We start from the raw sequence: 27,355 nt of genomic DNA, 5'->3' as shown, positions 1-27,355 counted from the left end.
TGGCAGCTCTTTTCTTGCAACTCATTTTGTATGTTAGAAACGTTACAAAGGCTTCAATGTATTGACCTGTGGCTGGTGGTGGAGCATAAAGGATATAGATGAGCACTAGTGAAAACCTAGGATATGTTTTCCAAAGGTACTGAATTTCGGCAGTTGAATATTTGCATATAATAAGTACTATTTATAGACTACACTGAAAATGATCAGCATGGCATGTAACAGATGTTTTTGGAGGACTGCCAGCTTATATAAAAGACCAATCGTAAGATTAAAAACTGGTAAGGACAGAGGAATTCATGTATCGTCTGTAAGAAATACAATCATGCCAGCGTGGGTGATCGACAAATATGGGAAGAATGATGTTCTGCGCTTCAATGATAATATGCCCATCCCTTCCATCAAGTACCCCAATGAAGTCATCATTCAAGTCCATGCCGCAAGTGTAAACCCCATTGATGTCAATATGCGAAGTGAGTATGGTTCTAAATCTACAGGGTTCCTAGTTTACTTAGGAACAATGCTGGACAGTGCAATGAGAATGCACCGCTTGTGCAGAAAGCGGTATCGTTCAAATTCAATTCTGATTGGCTATCCCTGATGGTTACTTGCATGTGGTCATGTAAAACATCACATTTATTTGTTGTGATTCATAGAGGAAGATGGGATGAGAACACAAATTGAATTGTTAAAGAAGAACTCCGGGTAGATAAAAACTAACTCTTGCAGTGGGGCTACCCCCACCCTTCAAGGGTTTAGTGTTCATTTTGGTTTAGGGTGTAAAATAAAAAAGATATACTCACCTGATCCCTGGTCCTCCGGCATTGACTGCTCAAATCTACCGCTTTGTAATGTCCCTTGGCGTCTTCATGTATAATACAAGTTAATGGACTTGTGTTACATGTGATGAAGTCAGCATCTCCCTGCATCTGGCTACAGGGTGAGTGATTTCATAGATGCAGACAGGCAGCCTCTTAGTAATCCTGCCGATGGAGATTGGTCTCTAGTGGCAGAATCGCCCATCTGAATCGCCTTAGTTGTCATTGCAACCAGTGTCCCCAGTGGTAGACCTATTCTGTATTCTGTACTGGTGACAACTTTCAGTTCCATTTATTAGGGCAAATAAAGAGGATTCATTTCCCCAGCATGGGCCCGGCTGGCAGAGGTCCTAACCCTTCACTAACGCTAAAACGGAAAATAAATGTTTTTTAATTGTCAGTTGATATGAGGGTCAGTTCACACCATGCTAAGGAGCAGGGTATTCTGTAACTTAAAGAGAGGGTCATTTTAGAAGAACCGCAGAGTGAGGAATTAATTGTCTCTTGTGTAGGGAAAATTGTTCCCTCAAATGCTTTGAAGTTAAAGCAGAACTCCAGCCAAAAATAACAAGATACAAATGAATAGCCAATTAAAAGATAAGAAAAAAAAACACAATTAGCTTATGCTGGAATAGTTATCTCCAATACAGAGATTTCCTTTTGCAGTACCCACTCTGATGGCCAGCATCATTTAACTCAATTCCTCTGAGCCCAGTCTGTCATGAACCTAACCCAGGCTGTGACTGCACAACGGAAAGCAGTACAGTGATGAGGTCCTCCATTTTTCACTCTGCTTTCCCCTTCTATCAGCATGGGAGGGGACAGGCACAGCTGCTTCTGGCTCTAGAGAGGCAGAGTCAGCTGTCAATCTAGCAGCAGGGTGGATCCCAACAATATTGTGGGGATCTTTCCTGGCTGCAGCGCAGCTCTGCGCTCTCATCAAATAGTCGGCAGTAGACAGCTATATGCTGAGTTCTGGGTCATAGGAGGACATTAATAAATAGTCGGCAGTTGACAGCTAAATGCTGAGTTCTGGGTCACAGGAGGACATTAGTAAATAGTCGGCAGTTGACAGCTATATGCTGAGTTCTGGGTCACAGGAGGACATTAGTAAATAGTCGGCAGTAGACAGCTATATGCTGAGTTCTGGGTCATAGGAGGACATTAGTAAATAGTCGGCAGTAGACAGGTATATGCTGAGTTCTGGGTCACAGGAGGACATTAGTAAATAGTCGGCAGTTGACAGCTATATGCTGAGTTCTGGGTCATAAGAGGACATTAGTAAATAGTCGGCAGTTGACAGCTATATGCTGAGTTCTGGGTCACAGGAGGACATTAGTAAATAGTCGGCAGTAGACAGCTATATGCTGAGTTCTGGGTCACAGGAGGACATTAGTAAATAGTCGGCAGTTGACCGCTATATGCTGAGTTCTGGGTCTTAGGAGGACATTAGTAAATAGTCGGCAGTTGACAGCTATATGCTGAGTTCTGGGTCATAAGAGGACATTAGTAAATAGTCGGCAGTAGACAGCTATATGCTGAGTTCTGGGTCACAGGAGGACATTAGTAAATAGTCGGCAGTTGACCGCTATATGCTGAGTTCTGGGTCTTAGGAGGACATTAGTAAATAGTCGGCAGTTGACAGCTATATGCTGAGTTCTGGGTCATAGGAGGACATTAATAAATAGTCGGCAGTTGACCGCTATATGCTGAGTTCTGGGTCTTAGGAGGACATTAGTAAATAGTCGGCAGTAGACAGCTATATGCAGAGTTCTGGGTCATAGGAGGACATTAGTAAATAGTCGGCAGTAGACAGGTATATGCTGAGTTCTGGGTCACAGGAGGACATTAGTAAATGTCTTCCTGTGACCCAAAAGAGAACTATGGTCAAAAAAGGATTGGCCATAGTTCTCTTTTAATAGTGTGAGGATAGGTTTGAACACCTGTCAAGTTTTTATTGTCTGTGTTCACAATGGGTAGATTCACCCTTTATTTGTCCTGGGGACCATTGTCAGCGATGCAGAAAGTGATGGAAAATCCAAAAAATGTTATCGGTGCTACTGAAGCAGGAGTTGATGGGACATCTTCCAATGGGGACATTTTCCAATGGGAAAATGCATTATAATTGTTCTCTCTCGATAGATGCATGGCTTGGACTGATAATTGATTGTAGACTTTTAACAATATTACTGGTTAAACTGGAATAATAGTGTTTTTTTTTTTATTATTTTCCCTTTTTTTTACCTTTTTAAATGAGAAAGAAATAATTGTAGATGATTATGTTCACAAAAGGAAGCTCTGTTTGTCCAGAACAATATATGCATCACTTCACTATCCTGTATTGTGAACAAATGATTGCTGAGCCAGTAGGCCTAAAGCTGAAATGTAAAAATTGTTTTGGTCCCTAATGGACGAACAGATGTTATGGATGAAATTGTTAAAGGAAAAAACATGTAGCTTGTATGTCTACGTTTTAGTAGTCCTCTCCCATGGTTGTAATTGATGAATATTTTCCATTTCCATCATTTGCAAAGATCTGTGATTCATGAATTCAGTAAATGTTGACATCAATAAGTGACTAAATACTCATATTTTCAGATGGTTATGGAGCTGCCAGCCTGAACATCAGTCGTGATCCTCTACACTTGAACACACCGGGCAGTGAATTCCCTATAACTCTGGGTAGAGATCTTTCAGGAGTTGTAATGGAGTGTGGAATTGCAGTGAAATACTTTCAACCTGGAGATGAGGCAAGTTTTGGGAAAACGAGAAACATTGTTAAATTGGTAATTCTTCAGAAGACCAATGCATGGTCAGAATGCATCTCTATGCTTCCATGACTATTGCATGTTTTTTAACAAGTGGAAATATTTTTCTACATGTCACACCTGCATCACAACACATAATGTTTTTTTGTAAATACTTTCAGTCTGTGTCAGATCTGTCAGATTTACCTTGTTCAAAGACCACAATCAATCATGGTAGAGCCAATTATATTCTCAAGTGTGCTGTAGTATGGGCAGAGAATAGGCCATGTAGTGGAGACCTACTTGATAATTAATGCTCAACACAACTCAATATCTGAGCACTTAACCAAGGACTTTTCCATCAGCATTTAAAGCAGTTGTAAAGTTCCAGTATACACTATCCTGTTATAACATCAGCGTTGTAATAGGAATACATATTAGAGTTGTTTTTCATAATGCAGTCAAAGCTCACTTAAAACAATTCCCTTTTATATAATGAGTGTTGCCTTCTGTCTGCCCATCAGTTTCAACAACTTCCTGGATTCCCAGTGTGCTTTACATCTCTTTACCTGCTGCTTGATGTGATGCAAACTCAATTTCACGAGACTACATATCCCATCATGCACTGCCTCGAGCATGCAATAATAATGTTACACTGTGCACATGTTCAGTTTTAGTTCAAAAGGCAGGCTTTGTGAGAGTTGTAGATATCCCACTGCACTCCTGGCCAGTATATGCCGTGTTGAATGGGTGCTGAAGTGATTCTGTGGATGGCATGGTACAAATCCAAAGAATAAAGTACCAGCACACCAAGGATCTTCAACCAAATGCGCCTTTATTGATGTTTCTGCATTTTGTCAAAAAACAAGGTTTTGGGACCACGCAGAGTCCCTTTGTCAGGTGCGGGACCCTGTGCAGTGCTTGAACATCAATAAAGGTGTTTTTGGATGAGGATTCCTGGTGTGCTGGTGACATACTTTATTTCAGTGAAAATTGTGACACATTGAAGTGAAATTGTGTCACTGCATTGAGGAAGTACATTGTATGGGCATCTTCAACGAGTAAGTTTACAAACGTCTAGATGGATATGGTCATTAGGAGTGGGCTAGAACTTGTGAAAATTCAATAGAGAAATACATATATATTTTTAGTTTTTGACCATAGATACCCTTTAAAGCATGCTGGTGGTTGCCAATGCCAAGCAAGACTACATTAAAACCATGTTTTTAAATGTGATGTAATAGAAACTAAAAAAGTCTTACTTTTAGAAGGACTGTTTGAAAACCAGGTTTCCAACATCTTTAATGATATGGACAAATAGATCCCCTTTCTAATACATGACTTGTAGGTCCGTGTGAATTATGTCAAGTTAGCATTCACTGTTTAGAAATAACATTTATGCTTTTATTAGGAGAAATTCTTACTTTGTATTGTATGTCTTATATACTTTAGATTCATTCTACCTCAATTTTGCTTAATATCAGGATACCGCATAGGCCATAATAGTTCAATATGTAAAGAGCTAAAACCATGTAAAATGACTGATCCTTTCTGCTGGAGTAGGGTCCGGTTTCAATCTTCGTATGTGGAAATGAGCTGTTCTGCTCAAACAAGATAAGTTGTCTATACCCAGTTTCAGGGCCAATGGGAGATATGCTGCACTACTTCTACAATTGCATTGCCTGGCAGACAAACACAGAACTTAACTGAAGGAAGTTGAGAATGAGCTGCTGTATTTCAATTCTACCCAGCTATAATATTATGACGAGAAGGGGTGATCACACACCTAGGTTATTCAATCCCTGTGCATGTGACCAATAGAAATATGTGGACTCAGATATGAGAGATTTTATCAAAACATTCGTTTTTCTGGCTCTGTAATTAAAGTGTGACAACTGGGAAATTTAAATCTAAACATTGAGTCTCTGATGAGAATATCTTCCTCTCCCCCTACTGTGGCCATTTCTAAAGGTGTTTTTGTTGTCATCGCAAAGATATGAGTAAAGTTCCTCTTTAAAGGTAAAGCGGGGCCAAGTGAAACAGCCACCTAGTATAAAGCCAAGCAGAGCCTATGCTCTGCTTGGCTTTATACTAGGTGGCTGTTTCTAAATCACGCAATCTGCCTGGCACGATTGGGGTGCCATTAGAAAATAATGGCACTGGCAGCGCGATCAGCGGTGGTGTGCAATCCATGTAAGCGGATGGCTGGGCGGTCACGCCACCGCCGATCGTGTTGGCAGTGCCATTATTTTCCAATGACAGTCCATTCGCGCCAATCAGATCGCACAGCCTGGGCGGTCCCAGACGATCTTGGTTGAAAACATGGATAGGTTAAATGTTTTATTGCTCTAAAACATTCTTAAATTAAAAGTTCTTCATAATCATAAAGAAATTGGCCTAAAATCATTAGTCTATTGTTTTTTTTTTAAATGTCACCTGTCCCTTTAAGAAAAAGTATCGGTAATTGGTATTGGCAAGTACATGAGGGGAAGTACTTGTACTTGGTCTTGAAAAAGTGGTATCGGGACATCCCTAGTGTCAAGTACAATGCACACGATACAAATATAAATCTGTCATACCAACATTTATACTTCATCCCATTAGGTAAATGGAATTGGAGCACCGATACAATTCTCTGCATATGAAAATCTGAAATTCTTTGGATTATATACTGCACACATAATAAGCATGTTTATGAAGTGCAATGTGTACAGATTAGTATCCTTTCCTTTTAATAAATTGTTTATAACCCACAAATTGCCAGCATTTACAGACATCAGACCACTGTGAGGGGAAGGGAGAAAACTCCAAGTCACTGTATCGCATATACTACAATTACATCAATATGGATTCTTGTCTCAGTGCCCAATAGTATGTATCGGTATTAAAAAAAAATCGATTGAACTAAGGGAAAAGCCACTTTTTCTTTAATATATACTTTATATACATGTATACTATATTCTTACGTTAGTAAGATGTTAAAAAACCTTTCATTAAAAAAACAGGTTTACAGCATAATGAAAAAATATCTTCCTGCTGTAAATACCACAAACAGAAAAAATACACCCAGAATATTACAAAATAATATGACTAGACTGTTATGTGAATGGGGCCACAATATGGTATGGATTGAGTATGCTGAACAGGAAAGAACCTCTGAAGGCAAAAAGAAAATTTGTAACTGAAGTAAGTTTACCTGAGTGGCCGCTGTGCCAACCCCTCCAGATGCTCCAATGATTAAAACACTGAAATAAAAAAGAAAACAAGGTTAATTCTGTCATTCAGCTAAAGTGTAATCCTTTCAGCACCGAAAAGTCAGTAATATACAACTATATATTGTGTACAATAAGCTTATTTTAATAAAACTGTACAACAAGAAAAGCATCCACTTACAGAAGATTTGCTAAAGAGGAACTCCGGCCAAAAGTGTCCTTAACCCTTGCAGTAGGGCCACCAACTGTTGTTTGTCTGAAGAAGGGACTGCCTGGTCCCAAAACGTCACTTTGTGTATGTCACATCATGTTCAGTCAATAAAAGAGATTGACTGCTATCAACAAACGGAGTGTGAGTGACTTTATGGTATTTTGCTTTCAAAGAAGAGGGTAACGCAAACGAAAACACGTGAGAACCGCTCGATAGCTCAGTCGCCTAGGTGTGAACCTAGCCTAAACCTTTGGCTGATTTAAAATCGGAATCTACTGAAGTTATTAAATACATATTGGTCACATGAAATCTCACCGAAGACTATATTATCAGTGTTTTACAGAACTAAACTTTCATCTAGTATGTATCACAGCACGTAATTTGTCCACATAAAAAGCAGTCATAAAATTGTAATGATATTGGAAGAAAATCTCGTGTCATCCAGCTACATGCATCTAGACAAAAGAAAACCGACGTTGAACAGTTTGACAAAAACAAGCAAGAGAAAACTGATGTATTGAAGGATTTTATGTCAGGAAAAGATGTCTGGCGCTCACCGTTTTCCTGGACAGGTTTCCTTTTTCAAACCGCAGCTGTTAACAAGGGCAGCCCATGCTGTGAGGGCAGCATAAGGTAAGGAAGCAGCTTCTGTATGACTAAGTGACTTTGGCTTAAAGGATACCTAAACATAAATGAAAACAACAAAATGATGCTAAATTCCTCCATGCTAGAATAAAAGGTCACAAAGCTAGAACATTCATTAAATTAGAAGTATCTGAAATGATTAAACAAACTTAATCATAGAGTAGTTGTTTCCATAAGTGCTAGTTCACAGCAGCCCCAGTACATTCCGGCCTGATTCAGTGCCGGAACCCAACGGATCGCATCTTGGCCGGCTCACTGCGTTCTAGGGCGGGAGGGGGCATGGCGGTGCATTGATGTCAATAGTACCGCAGCTATGCCCCAGCCGCAGTGCGATCGCTTGTGCTGGAACGCGTGGCACATGAATGTCTGCGTTCTGGTCCGGTGCAGTCAGAAAAAAATAGTGCATGCAGCATTTTTTATGACCGGAACGGCTGCATTGATGTGCCACGCATTCCGGTGCGGACGATCGCACTGCAGCCAGGGAGCGTGGCTGCGGTGCCATTGACTTCAATGCACCGCCAGGCCCCCTCCCGCCCCAGAACACAGTGAGCTGGCCAGGATGCGATCCAGTGCGTTCCAGCACCGAATCGTCCCAGAACGCACTTGGGCTGGTGTGAACTAGCCCTAATTGTGATGTAGGTATATTGCTGGGTTTGCTTGGCTAGCTAGGGTACACAGGGTAATTATCCTGAAGCTCTTTCATCTGTGGCACCTGAAGCATAAAAATAAAAGATCTCTTCCCATGATCTCTCACTACTCTGCGACTAAGCCTGTTTGGGTTTAATGCGTTAGGGTGAGTGACCAGCAAGCGGGAATAATACGTTTGGAATGGACTGGATTTTACAAATAAAGAAGCACTGGGTGAAGATTGGCAGTGTGAGGCTTTTTCTTTGGATTGCATTTGCTCTGGAGTATGGATGGCTTTCCGGCCAACACCAAGCAGTGGAACTCTAAAAAAAAATAAGGAAAAACAAAGCAAAGGTGGAGTTGTTCCCGAAATAGAATTCATTTTTAACTTTGAGTGACAATAAAAGATGAGACCTAGTTGATGACCATAACGTTTAAGCATTTCACAATTAGTTTTATTTCATATATTTACCTCGTTAGCACTTGCAACAACGAATTCTGCAAAAGTACCCTGCCTCCATGGTGGGACTGCTGCCCAAACCTGTTAAAACAATTCAATAAAGGATTACTTGACTATGCATTCCTAATAATACTGTACAAATATGCATACTTTACATAGTTCTTACCATTCTAATTAGCCTTGTATAATAATGGAAGCAAATGGGATGAATTTTCTTGTATATGATTCAACTGGGTGAGGGGGGCAGCAGTAGTGGATCCTTCATATGAATATATTAAAGTGGACCTTTACCCCCTTTCACTAAAAATCACATCAACATGCAGCTCTGCATGCTGATATGAAATCATCTTACGTTCATTAGTTAATCATATTTTGCTTTTACTTACAATTATTGTTTTTATACTTCTTGGTCTTCTTGCGCATTAGTGATGTAATGTGCCCAAGTGTTCTGGGAAGGTTACATCAGTAGTACATTGCTGGGAAATCTCATCCGTAATCTCATCCGGTCTCAGGGAAAGGCGTTTTCCTCCCCTGAGGTGATGTGCATGGTCACATGTCCTAGTCACATGTGCTAGAGTTCCAGGAAGCAAAGTGAGGTATATTGATCTGCCCTTGTTAAAAATGGCCACCGTGAGAAGAATGGGGAGGAACAGAAAAATAAGGTATGCGAAGAAGAAAAAGCCTGCAATTATCTGGAAGTATCTATTTGTAGATTATCATCACTAAACATTTCTAAAGTCGTCTTTGTTGTCATTTCAAAAGGTATGAGTTAAGCTCCTCTTTAAGGGTAAAGCGGGGCCAAGTGAAACAGCCACCTAGTATAAAGCCAAGCAGAGCCTATGCTCTGCTTGGCTTTATACTAGGTGGCTGTTTCACTTGGCCCCGCTTTACCCTTAAAGAGGAGCTTAACTCATACCTTTTGAAATGACAACAAAGACGACTTTAGAAATGTTTAGTGATGATAATCTACAAATAGATACTTCCAGATAATTGCAGGCTTTTTCTTCTTCGCATACCTTATTTTTCTGTTCCTCCCCATTCTTCTCACGGTGGCCATTTTTAACAAGGGCAGATCAATATACCTCACTTTGCTTCCTGGAACTCTAGCACATGTGACTAGGACATGTGACCATGCACATCACCTCAGGGGAGGAAAACGCCTTTCCCTGAGACCGGATGAGATTACGGATGAGATTTCCCAGCAATGTACTACTGATGTAACCTTCCCAGAACACTTGGGCACATTACATCACTAATGCGCAAGAAGACCAAGAAGTATAAAAACAATAATTGTAAGTAAAAGCAAAATATGATTAACTAATGAACGTAAGATGATTTCATATCAGCATGCAGAGCTGCATGTTGATGTGATTTTTAGTGAAAGGGGGTAAAGGTCCACTTTAATATATTCATATGAAGGATCCACTACTGCTGCCCCCCTCACCCAGTTGAATCATATACAAGAAAATTCATCCCATTTGCTTCCATTATTATACAAGGCTAATTAGAATGGTAAGAACTATGTAAAGTATGCATATTTGTACAGTATTATTAGGAATGCATAGTCAAGTAATCCTTTATTGAATTGTTTTAACAGGTTTGGGCAGCAGTCCCACCATGGAGGCAGGGTACTTTTGCAGAATTCGTTGTTGCAAGTGCTAACGAGGTAAATATATGAAATAAAACTAATTGTGAAATGCTTAAACGTTATGGTCATCAACTAGGTCTCATCTTTTATTGTCACTCAAAGTTAAAAATGAATTCTATTTCGGGAACAACTCCACCTTTGCTTTGTTTTTCCTTATTTTTTTTTAGAGTTCCACTGCTTGGTGTTGGCCGGAAAGCCATCCATACTCCAGAGCAAATGCAATCCAAAGAAAAAGCCTCACACTGCCAATCTTCACCCAGTGCTTCTTTATTTGTAAAATCCAGTCCATTCCAAACGTATTATTCCCGCTTGCTGGTCACTCACCCTAACGCATTAAACCCAAACAGGCTTAGTCGCAGAGTAGTGAGAGATCATGGGAAGAGATCTTTTATTTTTATGCTTCAGGTGCCACAGATGAAAGAGCTTCAGGATAATTACCCTGTGTACCCTAGCTAGCCAAGCAAACCCAGCAATATACCTACATCACAATTAGGGCTAGTTCACACCAGCCCAAGTGCGTTCTGGGACGATTCGGTGCTGGAACGCACTGGATCGCATCCTGGCCAGCTCACTGTGTTCTGGGGCGGGAGGGGGCCTGGCGGTGCATTGAAGTCAATGGCACCGCAGCCACGCTCCCTGGCTGCAGTGCGATCGTCCGCACCGGAATGCGTGGCACATCAATGCAGCCGTTCCGGTCATAAAAAATGCTGCATGCACTATTTTTTTCTGACTGCACCGGACCAGAACGCAGACATTCATGTGCCACGCGTTCCAGCACAAGCGATCGCACTGCGGCTGGGGCATAGCTGCGGTACTATTGACATCAATGCACCGCCATGCCCCCTCCCGCCCTAGAACGCAGTGAGCCGGCCAAGATGCGATCCGTTGGGTTCCGGCACTGAATCAGGCCGGAATGTACTGGGGCTGCTGTGAACTAGCACTTATGGAAACAACTACTCTATGATTAAGTTTGTTTAATCATTTCAGATACTTCTAATTTAATGAATGTTCTAGCTTTGTGACCTTTTATTCTAGCATGGAGGAATTTAGCATCATTTTGTTGTTTTCATTTATGTTTAGGTATCCTTTAAGCCAAAGTCACTTAGTCATACAGAAGCTGCTTCCTTACCTTATGCTGCCCTCACAGCATGGGCTGCCCTTGTTAACAGCTGCGGTTTGAAAAAGGAAACCTGTCCAGGAAAACGGTGAGCGCCAGACATCTTTTCCTGACATAAAATCCTTCAATACATCAGTTTTCTCTTGCTTGTTTTTGTCAAACTGTTCAACGTCGGTTTTCTTTTGTCTAGATGCATGTAGCTGGATGACACGAGATTTTCTTCCAATATCATTACAATTTTATGACTGCTTTTTATGTGGACAAATTACGTGCTGTGATACATACTAGATGAAAGTTTAGTTCTGTAAAACACTGATAATATAGTCTTCGGTGAGATTTCATGTGACCAATATGTATTTAATAACTTCAGTAGATTCCGATTTTAAATCAGCCAAAGGTTTAGGCTAGGTTCACACCTAGGCGACTGAGCTATCGAGCGGTTCTCACGTGTTTTCGTTTGCGTTACCCTCTTCTTTGAAAGCAAAATACCATAAAGTCACTCACACTCCGTTTGTTGATAGCAGTCAATCTCTTTTATTGACTGAACATGATGTGACATACACAAAGTGACGTTTTGGGACCAGGCAGTCCCTTCTTCAGACAAACAACAGTTGGTGGCCCTACTGCAAGGGTTAAGGACACTTTTGGCCGGAGTTCCTCTTTAGCAAATCTTCTGTAAGTGGATGCTTTTCTTGTTGTACAGTTTTATTAAAATAAGCTTATTGTACACAATATATAGTTGTATATTACTGACTTTTCGGTGCTGAAAGGATTACACTTTAGCTGAATGACAGAATTAACCTTGTTTTCTTTTTTATTTCAGTGTTTTAATCATTGGAGCATCTGGAGGGGTTGGCACAGCGGCCACTCAGGTAAACTTACTTCAGTTACAAATTTTCTTTTTGCCTTCAGAGGTTCTTTCCTGTTCAGCATACTCAATCCATACCATATTGTGGCCCCATTCACATAACAGTCTAGTCATATTATTTTGTAATATTCTGGGTGTATTTTTTCTGTTTGTGGTATTTACAGCAGGAAGATATTTTTTCATTATGCTGTAAACCTGTTTTTTTAATGAAAGGTTTTTTAACATCTTACTAACGTAAGAATATAGTATACATGTATATAAAGTATATATTAAAGAAAAAGTGGCTTTTCCCTTAGTTCAATCGATTTTTTTTTAATACCGATACATACTATTGGGCACTGAGACAAGAATCCATATTGATGTAATTGTAGTATATGCGATACAGTGACTTGGAGTTTTCTCCCTTCCCCTCACAGTGGTCTGATGTCTGTAAATGCTGGCAATTTGTGGGTTATAAACAATTTATTAAAAGGAAAGGATACTAATCTGTACACATTGCACTTCATAAACATGCTTATTATGTGTGCAGTATATAATCCAAAGAATTTCAGATTTTCATATGCAGAGAATTGTATCGGTGCTCCAATTCCATTTACCTAATGGGATGAAGTATAAATGTTGGTATGACAGATTTATATTTGTATCGTGTGCATTGTACTTGACACTAGGGATGTCCCGATACCACTTTTTCAAGACCAAGTACAAGTACTTCCCCTCATGTACTTGCCAATACCAATTACCGATACTTTTTCTTAAAGGGACAGGTGACATTTAAAAAAAAAACAATAGACTAATGATTTTAGGCCAATTTCTTTATGATTATGAAGAACTTTTAATTTAAGAATGTTTTAGAGCAATAAAACATTTAACCTATCCATGTTTTCAACCAAGATCGTCTGGGACCGCCCAGGCTGTGCGATCTGATTGGCGCGAATGGACTGTCATTGGAAAATAATGGCACTGCCAACACGATCGGCGGTGGCGTGACCGCCCAGCCATCCGCTTACATGGATTGCACACCACCGCTGATCGCGCTGCCAGTGCCATTATTTTCTAATGGCACCCCAATCGTGCCAGGCAGATTGCGTGATTTCCTGCCGCAATACCGCCCTGCCCGAGTGGTTGCACACAATCGCGGTTGAAAAAACTGCGCGTTTATTAGCATGCAGATGATGGGGGCAGCGGGGCTGGTTTTCATTTTTTTCAATTTTTATTTACTTTGTAAACATTTTTTATTTCCATTTATTTTATTATTTTTACTTTATCGCCTTTTTATTTTTTTACATGTAGTTACAGTTTTAATTAGTTATTATTTTTTACTTTTTAATTTTATTATCTTTTTAACTATTTTTTTTCACTTAACTTTATTGCTATCACACAGGGGATAACAAACCCCTATGTGATAGCATTTGGAAGTGACAGGTACTCTTTAAAATGTTTCTCTTATTTGACCAGAGAAAGTTTGTGGTCCAGTGCCTCATTCCCAGGACTTGAAAAATCTGCTTGTCCTCTTGTCTGTGATGAGAGGACGGCGGATCCGGCGATTAACTTCCAGGCCGGTAGCTTTACGTTCAAGCAATTGGGCGTCTCTAGAGACGCCCCATCGCTTGTATTAGCCGATGTCATTGCCGGTCCCGAGATCCGCTGTGCCTGGTGCGGCCTGGACCAACACGGCTTCTCTGTGACTGGAGATCAAAGGGAGATCTGTACACAATCTCCCTCTGACATCCTTTCCGTCCTCGAATACAGGAAGTGATGTATATTACATTACTTCCGCATTCAGCTATCACTCTCCAGCTTCAGAAGCTTGGGAGAAGCTGGTGAAGCAGATATCTGCTTCATCAGCTTCTCTCTTCCCTGGGGGTCCCTAGGTGACATTAGTCATTATGTCTCCATAAAAAGGACCTGTCATGTAAATTGGCTATCACATAGGGGGATTTTTAGTCCCCTATGTGATAGCAATAAAGTTAAGGGGGGGGAAGAGTAATAAAAAAAATGAAAAGAACCATAAAAAAAAACACTACATTTTTTTTAAAGTCCCCCGCCTCCCCACATACACATGCAAACATGCGTCGGGTGCGCCTACATGCGAAAACAGCGATTGCGCCGCACATGTTACATTTCGGGGTGAACGTCGGAGTGAGGGTAATAATTCTCGGGCCATTGTAATCCCTGATAACACTAAACTGATGAGCAATAAAAGCGTTTAAATTGTCGCCTATGGGCAATTTTTGGTGTGGTCGTTTTTTTGTGATTTTTGCGGGCGCGTGCAATTTTTAAGGCTTGACATGTTTGGTGTCGATTTACCCGACGTGACCCTGACTTTTATATTTTTTTCCTAAAAATATGGGTAAGAATAAATGTTTTATAACATAACGTAGGGAAAATATTTTATTTTTTTTCTTCGAGGCTATAGTCCAGTCATGCTGAAATTTTTGACTGACTGGTGAGACACGATAAAATTTTTCAAGCCCTGCTCATTCCCACTCACCCTAGGATTATGACATGGTTGCTTGGAACACTAGAAGCTGCTTGGTGCACATACATACTGTATATTTCTTCTTTATTCTTTTGTTCAGCCATGTGCTTGTTTTTTTATATTTCAGTTGTTAAAAGCATGGGGGGCACATGTCACTGCTGTTTGCTCTGGAGGAGCTCAAACACTGATGAAGGACCTGGGAGCTGATGATATTATTGATTACACTGCGGCAAGTCTAAAAGACCAGCTGAAGACAAGAGACTTGTGAGTTTTTTATTTTCAACATAATGTTTTTTAAGTTGTTTATTGTGTAATTATTGTGCTATCTACCTCAGTTACAGTACAAGAAACACATAAATAAGTAAAGAACTGGTTCACCTACCACATTCACTCACTATACATACCCATGCATCATACCACTTTTCAAGGCTAAACATTTTGGAAATTAGTTTTCTCCAATGTAGACTGTTTCTTATATATTTTGCCATGGTTGCCAAGCTTTAGAGCATTTGACCAAGCAAGCTGTTTCTGCATATACCAGCTTTTACTCTAGTAGGCCTTATTCACTAGCTGAATGAATGTTGCATTGTTAGTAGGGCAAGTATCTCGTCAATGAATCAAATGCACTTTGTGAGCATAGAACAGGATCAGTCAGAACATTGTCCTGACATGTGTGTTGAGCAAAAGTGTTAAAGAAACCAAGCAGGTATAGCTCTAATGTCTTAGAAGCACAAAAGTCCAGTTTCCCAATTAATAAAGCATGAACTTGTAACAAAAAGATGTGCATTTTAGAGCATGACTAAAACATATGGTATATGATAGGAGTATTACTGTTACATCTTGGGTATTTAGAGTGGTATGGTTGAGGGTGTTTGAAGTGTAGTCTTCATTTCAGGCTCTCTTAATCCTCTGTTCAGAAGACAGGGAAATGGAGGACTGTATTTGGGGCCAATCTGGTGTCCTGTATTTACATGTGCTGACAAAGGACATATTGACAGGAGAAAACAGCAGAGGTGACATCATCAGGGGGTGACCTAGCTGTGTTGCATAACTGCAGCAGAGAAAAAAAGAGGTAACCAGGCTGAATGTGTTGTGTGGTAGAGCTGTGTAACTTTCATGAGGAGATGGACAGGTGAGACAGCTCCCAAATTAGCATTTAAACCGTTTATATGCCTGGATGGAGACGGGGGGGGCGCACACCCGCTCTAAATAAAAGCGATTGAGTGTCTCTACCGACGCCGGAACGCTTGTATGTAAACAGCCATCGCTGGCTGTTTACCGCTTTGACGGTTTACCCACTGGGGGCGGGGAGGGACGTCTTAAGACGCCCACCTACATCTACAAGGCTCCTGTCCGGCCGTTTAAGTACGGCCAATGGACGGGAGGTGGTTAAACAGTGTTTATCGGGGCTGTGACTGTGATAGTATAAAGGAGGTAAAACACATTGGGAGAACCATTGTTGCAAGAAAAGCCTGCTAGAGAGACCAGACCAGGTTAAGGACCAAGTTAAGAGTATGATTAGAGACACTTGTACTGCTGGAAATTTAATGAATCACCAGTAGAAATGAGCTTGGACTTGGTGTGATCCCAGTCCGCCTGAGTTTGCCCATGTCCTGTCAAATATAAGAGTGCCACTCCCTCCTCCCGGCCCAAACAGTGGCCGCAGTTGGGGGCAATTCCTTTTGTGATGTATAGCTGCAAGGTAGGGAATGCACCTCTCCGCAACTGATGGGCTGGGAGCAGGGGGTGGCAGTTACAGTTCTGAGTGGGCTTGGGAGAATGCGGGCAAACTGGGTTCGCACCAAGTCCAGACTCATCACTTCACTAATCACCAGGAGGCGGATAAATGTTTGTTGCTGTGTGATGTAATTGGAAAAAAAACCCTATGTTTCATTCTTAATTGTGAATAAGAGTAAACCGGAAACCATAAAACACACCTTGGTGAGTGTACTAGGTCCTTAAGGCCTTGTTTACACCAAATGCAGACCAGATCCGGTCAGGTTTCTGCACACGCAGTGCAGTGGGTTGTGCCGCGTTTTAGACGCGTTTTTGATGCGTTTAGGGCCGGTTTTGGTTAAAAAAAAACATTCTTTTTTTTTTTTTAAGTTTTAACATGGGCTTTCAGGCACTTGCATGCGTTTTTGCGTTTTTGATGCGTTCCAGACCAGATCCAGAGCAGGTAAAATAGGGCTTGCCGCAGTTTTTTCATCCGGTCTGGATCTGGATCCGCACGCTGCGATGTGAACTGGAGGTCAAAATACCATTGGAATACATTGGACGCAGTTTTGATCCGGCCTGCACCTGCTCTGGTCCGGATCTGCTCCGCGCTTGGTGTGAACAAGGCCTAAAAGCGCCACATTTAAAGCTCCCCCATCACAGGGCATTATCACCATGAAATATGGTACCATAAGATTATTTGTGCCATAAGTTGCACAAGCCAGCATCTTATCCCTTGGTACATGACTGTGCAAAACAATCATTGGATTTTAAGAAGACCTTAACTGCCTGTGGTCAATAAAATCTAAATATGGTACCCAATTACAGGCCTATCCACAAAGATTGGAAAATAATGAACTGATACCCTTTTTATACAGTCTGTGTGTGGAAATGAAGAATGGGAGGGGGGGTGGGGGGAGGGTTTGACTTCTTCTGGTCAGTATTGTTAGAATGTGTGTGGTAGTGTTCTTCTAAAGGTTAACAAAATTAAATATACTTACTAGAGTAGGAAAGAGAAAACAAACTGGCCTATGCTTATAGGATTTTATCAAACACATAAAACTCACACAAAGATTGATTTTTATTGACCATTCTCTTTTTTTCAACCTTATTAACTACTGTAAATAACTATGTAATACACACTTACCTTTACTGTATGTGCCTGTTATGTCAATCTGCACACCAAATCCTTATAGGATAAAAATTCATAGATTTATTGCAAACTCATGTTAGTTACACAGGGCCTCATTGCTATGCCCGATGAAGGGACCCTGTGTGGCCCCGAAAGCGCTTGTGTAACTGACATGAGTTTGCAATAAATCTACCAATTTTGATCCTAAAAGGATTTGGTGTGCTGGTGACGTTTCTGCAATTATCTGTATTTGGTGGTGCCATCCGCAGTCATTCCAAGCACCCCTCCCCGACCACGGGGTCATACTGGTAAGTAGTGCAACTAGCCTTTTCTTTTTTCTTGTTATGTCAATCTGCCTCTTTTAAAGTGACACTAAACTCATGATTAAATCTTAAAAATGCACTCAAGTACCTTAACTATTAACAAAAATGTATCTTATTTGTGTATCAGTCAAGCAAAACAAATGGAAAACACACTCATCAACTCATAACCAGCTTTAAAGCAAGGTGCACATGGAAGGGCTTTATACAATACAACAGCAAAAAGTTTCCCAGCACACTCACCAGCCAGCATGCAAACAAAAACCTGTCTAACCACTAAGGTTAAAAACAGGTTTTAGATACACGTCTTCTGTAGAATATGTGAAATTGGATGCAGGTTTTTGGGGGTTTTTTTGCATGCTGGCTGGTGTGCTGGGAATTTTTTTGCTGTTGTATTGTATAAAGCCCTTCCATGTGCACCTTGCTTTAAAGTTGGTTATGAGTTGATGAGTGTGTTTTCCTTGACTGATTTGGTGCAGTGGCACACAGGGGGTCTCAGCTGCCGTTGTGATGTGCGGGGTTCCCCTGTGCGTCCCTGTACCTTTTTAAGGAGGTTGGGCTGCCTCCTGGCGTACCTGCACCCAATTTTATCTTTTGCCACATGTGCTCCAAGATGGAGACTCTCATAGGTTAGAGTTAGGACCGCACTACACAGAGGTGCCTTGACGAGGCAGTGCGGCTTCCACATATTCTGCAGAAGACGTTTATCTAAAACCTCTGCTTTTAACCTTAGTGGTTAGATAGGTTTTTTTTTTTGCATGTTGGCTGGTGAGTCTGCTGGGAAACGTTTTGCTGTTATTTGTGTATCTGTCAGCTGTAGTGCCTCAAATAATATCTGAATTCATGCTAACACTGTCCTTCCTTCTGGAGAGTGGCTACTTTTGTTCCCCATGGTCCCTGTGTGTGTTGTAAAGTAGTCACTGCTCCAAGCTCACTCCTGTGATGGACTACAATACCATGTTTAGTTTAGTAATTTGTATTGAGATTGTAGTCCATCGTGGGAGTGAGTTTGGAGCGGTGGCTACTTTACAACACGCAGGGATCTTGGGGAACAAAAGTAGTCACCCTCCAGAAGGAAGGACAGTGTCGGCATGAATTCAGAGATGATTTGAGGATCTACAGCTGCGTGATACACAAATAAGATACATTTTTATCAATAGTTGAGGTACTTTAATGCATTTTTAAGATATAGCGCTTGAGTTTAGTGTCACTTTAATATTCAGTACTAGTGTTTGCCTATGTGACTAGAGTGATCTCAGCCATCAGGCTATACTTTAAACGGCAGAATCAACCAGCTAGCAATCATTGAGCTTGGCTTAAAGGAGAACTATGAGATGAGTGATTTCCACTCACCTCATAGTTCTAGCCGACCTGTGACAATGAGACTGTCACAGGTCGGCTCGGTAGATCGGGAGGTGAGCGAACACATACCAGGTTCGCTCATCTCTCGATCCTGTCACGGCAGAGAGCCGTGACAGGATCGAGAGGTGAGCTGGATTCCCCTCTCCCCCGCTCCGATCTGCCAGCGCTGACTGGCGGAACGGACGGGGTAGGGGGCGGGTACAGCTGGCTCTGCCTCCTAGATAGGCAGAGCCAGCTGTCACTCACGCAGCTGGGCGGATCCCATCATCTACGTCGGGATCCGCTCCGGCTGCGGCGTCTCAGTATACCGCGAGCTGTAGCTCGCAGTATACTGAGCTTAGGGTAACGGGAGGACGCTAGTTTGTGTCCTCCCGTTACCCTAAGGAGAACTAAGGGGAAAAACACTGACCCCATAGTTCTCCTTTAAATCATGTTTTCCGGTATTTTAGTGTGGTCACACCAAGTATTCAGTGCATGTTGTGTGTATAGTCCCATAGTCATGTATGCAGATGGCTGATTCATGTGCACACGTGCTTTCCTGGGTGGGTAAAGCAGTGAAAAATTCTGGCATTAACCTCCACCATTGCAGGACTTGGATCTAATGCTAGTGGTCATCAAATGGTTTCATCCTACCAATCCCTCTCTGCTTATAATTGGCCCCATTGAAATTTATGGGAAATCTCTGATATCCAGACAGAAGGAGGTGCAGAGCAAGGTGACTCGTGGGTTAGGAGTAGGGGATGGAGGTGACTGACACCACACCACCTCTGCTTATTTGAATGTTGTTAGTTGATTTTCATTTTATCCATGTAATATGTAACTCCAGCACTAAACAGGTACAACAGTTCAGCTATATAATATTCAAACTCGAAGCCCCATTGTTTTGCTGCTGACAACTAGCATCTTCTTGTGTGTGAGTTATTTTTGTTCACTGGTACAGTATATGCCATGGTAAGCAAAACTATTGATTTTGCATACTTTATGATGTATTAATATGATGTATTAATGCAGTGGTTTAAGACAGGTACAACATGTAAATTGGTAGCTTGTGTGGCTTTTCCCATTGAATTATTGGAATACATTTGACTCTTGTTTATTTTTTTTTCAGCACAGAGATCATAATAAAAGTAACCCACAAAACCAGCCCCATCCCGTTGTACAGATAATTGTATAATGTCTATTCATTCTTCTTGACCTTATGTTTTAGAGCACTTTTATACGTGTGTCTCAAACAGTAGCTGTTTACTGTATATCACACTGCAACAGCTAGTCAGATTCAGAAAGTTTTTTCAGTACACGATTGAATCTAGTTAGTTGCCACAGGGCAACTAACTAGATTCAGTGTGTCCTATGCAGACATGTTTGATAAACGAGACCATTTATCCTTTCACATTTGAGATGCCATTGAAGTGTTTTGTATATTTGGAATAAATGAAGTAAAGCGTTCCCTAAGTCAATACAAAGTCCTATTCCTCTAACCCCGTAACCTACCTATACATTTTTGCTTTCTTAAAGGGCCCTATACATTAAGTGTATCCTTTGTAAATAAATGTTTGTAGCACATCTTAGAGGTCCTCAAAAATCTTAGGGTATCTAAAAAGGCCTAAACATTGGTATGCTTTAAATGCAATGTCGATGTTACCTGCTTCACTTCAATGCTAACTGGTAGCCATGCATTGCTTTGTCAATCTTAGATGTTTGTTTTAAGGTCATGCTGGGGAATCCTGTTTTGCTTTACTCACAACCTTGCATTGTACCCCTGCATATTAGCAGCCTGCCCTTCACTAAGTTTAATGAGTACTCATAGCAAATAAGCACACCCCGTCATGTACTGGTAATTATGGCTTAAATGGGTTGTTTGGTTACTGTGCATTGCTGCACTTTGTAGGCAGGACTTTATACTTAAGCCTTTTTTTATGTTTTGCTTTCATATAACTTATACTTTCAAGTGTCTATTGCTGTGACTGCTTTGTGGCGGAGAAAGCCAGTTGTTTCTCATAGCAACTAGTCATATTTTTCTTTATATTATGTAACCCATAAGCCTGCAGTAGAAGAAAACAAATGGCACCTGAAACCTTACTTCTATGGACAGCACTGATATTTTCTTCAGTATAAAATTAATACAAGAGGTCCATAAGTTTTAAGTAATGTTTTGTAGGTGTAAAAGTTGACATTTTTCATAACATTTTCAGGTTTGATGCTGTGCTTGACAATGTAGGTGGAACAAGTGAAAAATTGACTATTCCGTACCTTAAGACATGGTCGGGAGCTTCATACTGCACTCTGGTTACTCCTTTTCTGTATAACAATGACCGGCTTGGTATAGCAGATGGAATGATGCGCACAGGCATTACTCTGGGATCAAACGTGATAAAGGTAATATTGTGTATTGTCAATTTTGATTTTACACAGAATGTGGGGGTTCATTTCCATGGCTGCAGCAAAATGTAGGATATGTGTAGTGATAAAACAGTCACGGCTATATATTTGAGGTTTTTAATCTATCAAATATTTTGCATCTTTTGCTTGTTAATTACTCAGTATGTAGTTGGGTTTAATCTCAGAACAGTAATGAATGTTTATTGTTCCTGGTTTCAGCACCTCTACAAAGGGATCCACTACCGTTGGGGATTCTTTGCCCCCAGCGGGCCAGCCCTAGATGAATTTGGTGCAATTGTGGAGGCTGGTAAGGTAGGTGGCTGTTCTGTTGGTAGTGGGTATTCTTCTCATATATGTTATCCTCTTGGGAGCAACGCCTTACTGAGTTTTGTTAGTTCCCAAAATGTTTACATAGAGTAAAATCACATGCTGTTTTTATTTTTAGAATTTGAGAGTTGTCCATTTATTACAATGCATTGCATTTGTTTTGATTCGTTATTTGTAATGCTCATACCCATAAAAACAGAAAAAGGTCAGTTCCCATTTTTATTTGTCATGGCTTCTAGTTCTATACAAGTTTGTCATCTGATAGAGACGAGCAACAAAGTAAAGGTACACGTGCAGGAGATATAGTTACGATTAGGATGTAAGAATACATGATCCACCACTTCAGCACCACATCAATGAATCTGAGAGCTAAAAAGAATTAAAGATTTATTACTGATGCCACATGGTTATCTGTTGCAATCACTCATATCCTGTATACTACTAAACCGATGTCTTAAAGTGGGTCTAAAGCAAAAACTTTTTTTATATAGATAAAGTGGTGGAGGGTTAGAACTCATGTTATGTCTTTATTGCTATCTGTCTCCCTACATGGGAGATTCCTTCATTCTCAGGACTGAAAATGATAGGAAAATCTATAATTTGGGAGTTGATACCAGAACAAGAATTGAGGGGTAATTTTCTAACAGGCTTACTTGCTCTGATAGCAGCTAAGATGGGTTTTCTTTCACTTTGGAGTGATTATGTCTACCTTCCTGTCGTGTCTTCAGAACAGGAAGTGAAGGGGAATTGTGTCCCTCCCCACAGGGAAACAATAAAGCTTCACTGAGGTTTTTACAATCCCCTACTGCAGGGGTAGGCTAACTCCAGCCCTCCAGCTGTGGTGAAGCTACAAATCCCATGAGACATTGCAAGACCCTCCCAGAGACCAAGGTACCATGGGATTTCTAGTTTCATCACAGCTGGAGGACCTTAGTTTGCCAAAACCTGCCCTACTGTATCGAAAAAGGAAAAAATGTGTTGTTTTTTTTAACCTATGTGAAATAGCAGGCATTCTGTAATTGGCATCTAATGTTTGCATACCTTTATCTAGCTATGTCCCTATATTTGTATACGTTACATTAATCATCTGTGACACATTTACAGATTGAGTCTCTCAGAGTTATGCTGTAAATGTAGTTACATTTAGTAACTGATTCATTAATGATTTTTGTTGCCCATGCTACCTTTTGTGAAGTTCTTTGGCTACCCTAATATACTGTTTCCAAGGTGATGGCTGTTTTAAAGTGAACGCAACAAGCACATGGAAAGCGTACTCTTCACAGTGGTGGTGTTTTTGCATAAACAGATGCATACTTGCTTATGTAATCCCTGTTCTCTGTAGACCCGTGTGCTAATCCCTCTTCCCAGAACACAACAAAAGTACCCCGTGCTAGGAGACTGATGTTCTGCTGTAAATAGACTGTGTTTTCTTTATTCACTTAATCTCTCCTAATCATCCTGCTTTCAACCAGTCCCAGCTCTTTGCCGCCTTTGCAGCCGTAATACAGGAAAGGGTTTCATCTGAGTCAGTTGATTTTAGCAGCGGATCACTGTTATGTTATCCTGCTGTACGGTCAGCCTTTTCAGGATTAAGAACACAATGGGTTTGATCAATACAAATGACACACTTGTGTAAAGCTTTAAATATAAGGGGGTCATCAGTTTGGTATTCATGTCTCAGTGTTTTCCTCAGTGAATGGGTCAGAACTGTCTGATGAACGTACGATTAACCAAAATAATACTGATCAAGCCTACTAAGTGGGCTGCTTTCTTTCTAGAAATAAACAAGTAAATGATGTCCACTGTCATAAAAAGTGATATATCCATATATCCGACATATGCAGGCTAAAGTACACATAGTGGGTACAGAAATGCATTTATCTTGTGTGGTGCACACCCTGCATCTGCTTATGGTGTAAGTTTCCTATTTACTTTGAGCCTGTAGCTTAATATGAGCTCCCTCCACTGTTCTAGTAACAGAAGTACATGCTAACTAGAAAGTTGCAGACAGTAGAAATGGGACCCACGAGGTGTATTTGTTCCAGAAGTACAAAGTAAACTACAAAAAGATTACAGCAAGGGATTTATCAATGCACAAACAGGAAAAAGAACAGGAAGTTCCTGTGTGTGTGTGTGTGTGTATTTTTGGTTGGGTTTGCCGGTCCTCCCATGCAACTGATATACAGTATATAGGAATAGTTCCATTCATTATACATAATGATTTCTTGTATGGTCATTTTTTGAAATGATACTGGTATTATTGGCACTACTGTGTGCTTTCCTTTTGCTAACCCATATTTCAAGAGGACTGTCCCTTCCTCCTCATAGGAAGCTGCCACCATTACAGAAGTTAATACAGTCAAGTAAACACATCTTAGAATAGTTTCTTTGTTTCTGCTTTGACACATGCAAATTCTCTTCTGCTCTTTCTCCTATTATCCCTAGCTGACATTTTGACTAGTATACCCCATTGGTGCCCAGCTTCTTTTTCCTTGTTCTCTGACCAGCCTACCAATGATGCTCATGCCATATCTGTGTAGACAAAAAAAAAAAAGAATAAATTGACTTTTTCCATACATTTTGTGAGATTTTGCAAGATCTCACAGTTTAACTATGAGAGTTCCCTCAAATGCACTTGTGCCATAGCCTTCACGGGGGCAATTAGGAGGCATTGGCTATGTCACTGGTGCCTCAGAAAAATTAAAATGTAAGTTTAAGGTAACAGATGTTTTGCCATACAAGTAAAGTGTTTATTCTTCAGCATGCAGAGCTGCATACATCTATGCTTTTTATGTTTTGGGGAGAAAGGCCTGCTGTAACCTGGATTTTCTTTAGGGCCTGTGTCAATGAGCCTTTGCTTCAAGTGCGTTTTTAATTCCGATAAAAGTCTATAGGAATGGGAAATAAAAGACTTAAAGCGGGTCAAATTCCGGCCGGAAGGAGGTCAGCTGCGGGACAAATGCACCTGTTACTGTATTCTGCAGGCCTGTTCACACTTATAGCAGTGACCTGCATTGTACCGCACTGGTCACACAAGTCATCCCAAAGACACATAGAAAACAATTGTGTCTTATTCACACCACAACATGGGTGTGATGGTCAGTGCACTGCAATAAAATGCAAACATACTGCATTTATCACAGCTCACTATATGCCACCACAGGTTACCGCAGGGCAGCGCATGGAACTGCACCACACTGCTACTTGGGACCTGAATGGAGTGTATACATTGTACACTCCACAAGCGAGAGCACCACCACCTAGCGCAATACATATGATAACAAAGGGGGAAATGAAAATGCAATAATGTTGCACTCACATAAGGGAAGAAGGTGACAATGTAACAATCATCAGATAAACATGCATCTTCTGGGAACATTGAATGCAATCTTCAGACTCAGGTTAAAGTTAGTGGATACTCAGGAGTGTGGATTATCTGGCAATAGGGTAAAAACACAGACAAAACTGACCATTCTACACATACTTCTTCTTGTTCCCTGGCTTTACAAAGAGGTCTTGCACCTCGAAACGCGTTGCCACCTTACATATCAGAGTCGCACCATTCTCACCCTTCTTTCCAGCCAACTGTACATGCTTCGGTCTGACTTTTTTCCAGACCCGACACCGGAGCTCGGTCTGATGCTTCGTACAGCCTCCCCTCCCTCCTTTTCAGCCTGCATATGAGTGCGGTTCTCTTGTAAATAACTGGGGACACATAGTACTATGTGTCCCCAGTTATGAATGAACAGGAAGTGCTTTACATCTTTTCCTGTTCATTAATGAGTTTCTGAATGGGTAGTAGCACTCAGTACAGAGGCTCCTCCCCATTCAGAATAGAAAAAAGTGGTACATGCATGAATCTATAACCAGCCTTTATAGCAGGGAGCACATTGGGAAGGCTTACAACAATACAAAACACAAAAATTCCCCAGCCTCAGCCTGCCAGCCAGCCTGCAACCAAACAAGTAGCCCTGTCAACAGTATGCATTAAAATCAGAGGTTTTAGTTGCACAAACTTTTGGCCAAAAATATGTAGAAGCCACACTGCCGCGCCAAGGCACCTCTGCAAAGTGTGGTCCTAACTCTATGTATCTGAGTCTCCAAGTGTGAGCATATTAATGAAGTCGATAGATTGCATGCAGGTGATAGTAAATATTTTCTGAATGAATGGGAAGCCTCTGTACATTCCATTTATTTAGAACAAAGGCTGCAGAAAGAGAGATTAAGGACTTTGTGTCCTCAATTTCTTTTTACATTTTAAAAGGGAAATATCAGGGGTACTATTTCCCCGAAGCCCTGCTAACTGAGGGCAGCCATGTTTCTTTACTTGTATTCTTTCAAAATGTGTCCCTATGATAATGAAATGGCAGCTCATAGGGAAGCATGTTCTGTGCTGGGAAAATACAGTTAAAACTGATGTTTTAAGTAGTTCACCATCCTCTCTGACTGGTTTTCAAGGATTTGTTAGACTCTCGCTTAGAGGGAAGGGGTGCACACTTAAAAGGTGCTTGCACATACCTGCAGCAGCTTACCAAACCTTCCTTTCATCCTTTCATGGCTAAATGCTGGCAGCTCTGACAGGCAAAGCTCTGACACTTCCGGGTAGTGTCTGAGCTTGCAACTAAACCCTGTCCCCCACTTTCTTATTGACCCAGATCTATGATGCAACCTCACGGATGACTAGGAATGTGAGGAGGTAGAAAGGGACAGGCAAACCATGCATTCAGACGGACTTAAAACATTGCCTGTAAGAATGGCCTGGGACTGGACCACAACACTAAGGTTTAGGGGCAGCAGTCTCTTTATGTCTGCAGTAGTTTTCAGCTCTCCATTCTTCCATCACAATAGGTTTAAATAGTGCTTGTACATATTGTATTGTACTTACAGCAGATGACTTTCCTGTAGAACTGAAAACCTCCTCTTGTGTATTTGATAGTGTTTTCCCTGATAAAATAATGTTAGTCTGTGACAGAAATTTATAGATATATTCTTGGTAGAGTTACTGCAGCCAAATACACAGTGAATTGGGCACGCTGTTCTCTTCAGGGCTATTTCATTGTGACTGAGTCTCTTTGGAATGTATAATCATACTGTGTATATCACATTGCTTTTTTTTTGTTTTCCATAGATGCAGCCTGTTGTTGAAAAGGTGTTTCCATTTTCTGATATCCCTCAAGCCTTTGAAAAGGTAGAAGCAGGACATGCACGGGGAAAAACAGTAATTCAGGTCATTGACCAAAAACAATAAATGTTTGTCCATTCTACAGACTGATCTACTTTTTGTGTGTTT

General features: G+C 40.9%; 1 protein-coding gene and 1 long non-coding RNA gene across 2 annotated transcripts; one reads left to right on the top strand and one right to left on the bottom strand.

The window, feature by feature from the left end:
- The first annotated feature begins 133 nt into the window (after nucleotides 1-133).
- On the top strand, nucleotides 134-27,355 carry RTN4IP1 (reticulon 4 interacting protein 1). Its single transcript, XM_018553523.1, has 9 exons — nucleotides 134-470; nucleotides 3,414-3,565; nucleotides 10,315-10,383; nucleotides 11,446-11,570; nucleotides 12,306-12,354; nucleotides 14,957-15,093; nucleotides 21,552-21,735; nucleotides 21,958-22,050; nucleotides 27,194-27,355. The coding sequence occupies exons 1-9, from the start codon at nucleotides 200-202 to the stop codon at nucleotides 27,311-27,313; spliced, it is 1,200 nt and encodes a 399-aa protein (XP_018409025.1). The 5' UTR covers nucleotides 134-199; the 3' UTR covers nucleotides 27,314-27,355.
- Nucleotides 6,756-14,150, bottom strand: LOC108784656. Its single transcript, XR_001941082.1, has 5 exons — nucleotides 14,141-14,150; nucleotides 9,800-9,803; nucleotides 8,730-8,798; nucleotides 7,543-7,667; nucleotides 6,756-6,807 (listed from the first exon to the last, which is right to left on the bottom strand). It is a non-coding gene; the product is annotated as an uncharacterized LOC108784656 (long non-coding RNA).

Source organism: Nanorana parkeri, unplaced genomic scaffold (assembly GCF_000935625.1).
Source record: "Nanorana parkeri isolate BGI_ZX_2015 unplaced genomic scaffold, ASM93562v1 scaffold123, whole genome shotgun sequence".
Lineage (NCBI taxonomy): Eukaryota > Metazoa > Chordata > Amphibia > Anura > Dicroglossidae > Nanorana > Nanorana parkeri.
Note: the sequence above shows the minus strand (reverse complement) of the source record. Positions and strands in the feature narration are given on the sequence as shown.